At 46.2% G+C, this 3,637-nt stretch overlaps 1 protein-coding gene across 1 annotated transcript; it reads left to right on the top strand.

Moving 5' to 3' along the window:
• The first annotated feature begins 343 nt into the window (after positions 1-343).
• Positions 344-2,081, top strand: LOC103113034 (alpha-enolase-like). Its single transcript, XM_060196230.1, has one exon. It carries the CDS (start codon positions 429-431, stop codon positions 1,731-1,733), a length of 1,305 nt encoding a protein of 434 aa, XP_060052213.1. The 5' UTR covers positions 344-428; the 3' UTR covers positions 1,734-2,081.
• The last annotated feature ends 1,556 nt before the right edge of the window (positions 2,082-3,637 follow it).

The raw sequence follows: 3,637 nt of genomic DNA, 5'->3' as shown, positions 1-3,637 counted from the left end.
TAGGTATATCTAGGTGTTGGGACCTTGTTAGGAAGTGAGACTCCTCGAATGTAATTAGTGAATACAATGAAAGGAAAGGTCTCACCCAAGTAATGAGGGTGAAGGGTTGACATTCTATGCCTGACATCTCTGGACACAGTCTAATGAGAAGCATACTGAGGTGATACTCGTTGCACTGATTAGGTTAGGATTGGCTTATGCAATATCATTTGGTATGAACTGAGAGAAGCATTCAGAAAAGTGAGCCCCACCCTAGAGGTTCCAGGACTGGTGGAAATATAGGCTCTATAGAAGAAAGGAGGTTCCGGCTTTCTTAGGGTTTAAAAAGACAATAGTTGACACCTCTTGGCTAAACACTCGTTCTTGCCGTCTGCAGCACCCTCTGCTTCCTTCGTGGGCAACGACATCCAGCGGCTGGGACATTCATCATGTCTATTCTCAAGATTCATGCCAGAGAGATCTTTGACTCGAGGGGGAACCCCACTGTGGAGGTTGATCTCTACACCAACAAAGGTCTCTTCAGAGCTGCTGTGCCCAGTGGTGCCTCGACTGGCATCTATGAGGCACTTGAGCTTCGGGACAATGACAAGACCCGCTATATGGGGAAAGGTGTCTCACAGGCTGTTGAGCACATCAATAACACTATTGCGCCTGCCCTGGTTAGCAAGAAGCTGAATGTTGTGGAGCAGGAGAAGATTGACAAGCTGATGATAGAGATGAATGGGACAGAGAATAAATCTAAATTTGGGGCAAATGCCATTTTGGGTGTGTCCCTGGCAGTCTGCAAGGCTGGTGCTGTGGCGAAGGGAGTGCCCCTGTATCGCCACATCGCTGATTTGGCTGGCAACCCTGAAGTCATTCTTCCAGTTCCCGCTTTCAATGTTATCAACGGAGGCTCTCATGCTGGCAACAAGTTGGCCATGCAGGAGTTTATGATCCTCCCTGCTGGGGCAGCAAACTTCAAGGAAGCCATATATATTGGAGCAGAGGTTTACCACAACCTGAAGAATGTCATCAAGGAGAAATATGGAAAGGATGCCACCAACGTGGGGGATGAAGGTGGATTTGCTCCCAACATCCTGGAAAATAAAGAAGCCCTGGAGCTGCTGAAAAATGCCATCGCAAAGGCTGGCTACGCCGACAAGGTTGTCATCGGCATGGATGTGGCTGCTTCTGAGTTCTTCCAGTCAGGAAAGTATGACCTGGACTTCAAGTCACCCGATGATCCCAGCAGGTACATCTCAGCCAGTGAGCTGGGCAACCTGTACAAGTCTTTCATCAGTGACTACCCAGTGGTGTCTATTGAAGATCCCTTCGACCAGGATGACTGGGAAGCTTGGCGGGACTTCACTGCCACTGCAGGCATCCAGGTGGTAGGGGATGACCTCACAGTGACCAACCCGAAGCGGATTGCCAAGGCTATAGAAGAGAAGTCCTGCAACTGCCTGCTGCTGAAAGTGAACCAGATTGGCTCTGTGACTGAATCTCTGCAGGCGTGCAAACTGGCCCAGTCCAATGGGTGGGGCGTCATGGTATCTCATCGCTCTGGGGAGACTGAGGACACCTTCATTGCTGACCTGGTGGTGGGGCTCTGCACTGGGCAGATCAAGACTGGCGCACCTTGCCGATCTGAGCGCTTGGCCAAGTACAATCGGATCCTCAGGATTGAAGAGGAACTGGACAGCAAGGCTAAGTTTGCCGGCAGGAACTCCAGAAACCCCCTTGCCAAGTAAGCTCAGGGCCAGCAGGCCCCAAGCTCCTCAGACACTCGTCAGCTTTTTAGACCTCTGCTCCTGATGTCAATGGGCAGCTCAAGGCCCTCAGCCAATCCTGCCAGGATTGGCTCCGATCCCTATGTTTTCACTGCTTCCTTAGAACTTCAGCAGAAGCCAAGCTTGACCACCTGGACCCTTTGGAAATCCAACTGTAATCATGTGGTTGACCCAAATCATTGTTTCTCTCACTTGACTTCCCACCAAGTGTCTGGAGCCACATACCTCCATATTGTGATCTCTGAGGTGTCCACAGACAAGATCCCCAGTGATGGTGTGTGCAAAATAAAAAAACCTCAGTGACCTGTAGGAACAACAACAACAAAAAAAGACAATAGTTACTGCTATAATGACATTATTTGGCAAATTGGGTTAACTTTGAAGTATCCCTTTGTTAGGAATCCTGTATCATACACACTATCGCCATATTTTATGTCCTTTGACATTTTTTTTATATAGCTGTGTCACTGGTTCCTCCTTATCTACCTGGTCTAAGCTTTTAAGAGAGTTAACATATGAAAGACTCAGCCTATGTATTAAATAGACTCAGTCTGTGCTTTAAAAGGTTAGAGACATTCAATCAATTTCCCCCTCATATTAATTAAATAGTGATTTATATGACTAAAAATTGATAGGAATGTACATAGACACCATTCCCACCACCCAAAGACTGTGCCCATACCTGCCCCCCACCCCATGAAGCTGAACATCAACCTCACCCTCAACCCAGGGTTTTTTTTTTTTTTTGCCTCCAGGGTTATTGCTGGGGTTCAGTGACTGAATTATGAATCCACTGCTCCTAGAGGCCATTTTCCCCCTTTTGTTGCCCTTGTTGTTGTAACCTTGTTGTGTTTATTATTTTTGTAGTTGTCATTTGTTGTTGGATAAGACAGAGAGAAATGGAGAGAGGAGGGGAAGTCAGAGAGGGGGAGAGAAAGATAGACACATGCAGACCTGCTTCACCACCTGTGAAGTGACTCCCCTGCAGGTGGGGAGCTGTGGGCTAAAACTGGGGTCCTTATACTGGTCCTTGCGCTTTGTGCCACATGCACTTAACCTGCTGCACTACTGCCCAACCACCAACCCAGGGTTTTTCTTTGTTGCCCTACTCCAAATTTTGTGAAATCCTGCTTTGCGTTTCCCTTTCTGTTATTCTTGCTCAACTTCTGTTTATGAGTGGGACCATCCCATACTTATCTTTATCTTTCTGACATAAATCACTTAACATAATTCCTTCTTGCTCCATCCAAGATGGGTCAGAAAAGGTATGTTCATTGTTTTTAATAGATGCATAGTATTCCATTGTGTATATATATACCACAACTTTCTCAGCCACTCATCTGTTGTTGGGCACCTGGAATGCTTCCAGGTTTTATTTATTACGAATTGTGCTGCTATGAACATAGGTGTACACATTTCTTTTTGGTCGAGTATTATGGAGTTCTTGGAGTATATCCCTAGGAGAGGGATTACTGGGTCATATGGAAGGTTCATGTCTAGTCTTATGAGAGTTCTCCAGACTCCTCTCCAGAGAGGCTGAAGAAATTTACATGCCCAACTGCAGTGCAGAAGGGTTCCTCTGTCCCCACAGCTTCTCCAGCATTTGTTGCTGCTGTCCTTTTTTATATATGACATTCTCACAGGGGTGAGATGGTACCTCAATATTGTCTTTATTTGAATTTATCTGACAATCAGTGACCTGGAGCAATTTTTCATGTTTTTGTTAGCCTTTGGTATCTCCTCTGGAGTGAATGTTCTGTTCATATCCTCTGCCCATTTATGGATGGGGTCATTTGCTTTTTTGTTGCCAAGTTTGCTGAGCTCTTTGTATCATCATCTGGTGATTAGTATCTTGTCTGATGTAT

Source organism: Erinaceus europaeus, chromosome 8 (assembly GCF_950295315.1).
Source record: "Erinaceus europaeus chromosome 8, mEriEur2.1, whole genome shotgun sequence".
Lineage (NCBI taxonomy): Eukaryota > Metazoa > Chordata > Mammalia > Eulipotyphla > Erinaceidae > Erinaceus > Erinaceus europaeus.
The sequence above is the reverse complement of the archived record's forward strand: the minus strand, read 5'-3'. Positions and strand labels throughout refer to the sequence as shown.

What these genes read in the sequence shown, in the direction of transcription:
- LOC103113034 (XM_060196230.1), top strand. Translation starts at nt 429, where the DNA reads ATGTCTATTCTCAAGATTCATGCCAGAGAGATCTTTGACTCGAGGGGG.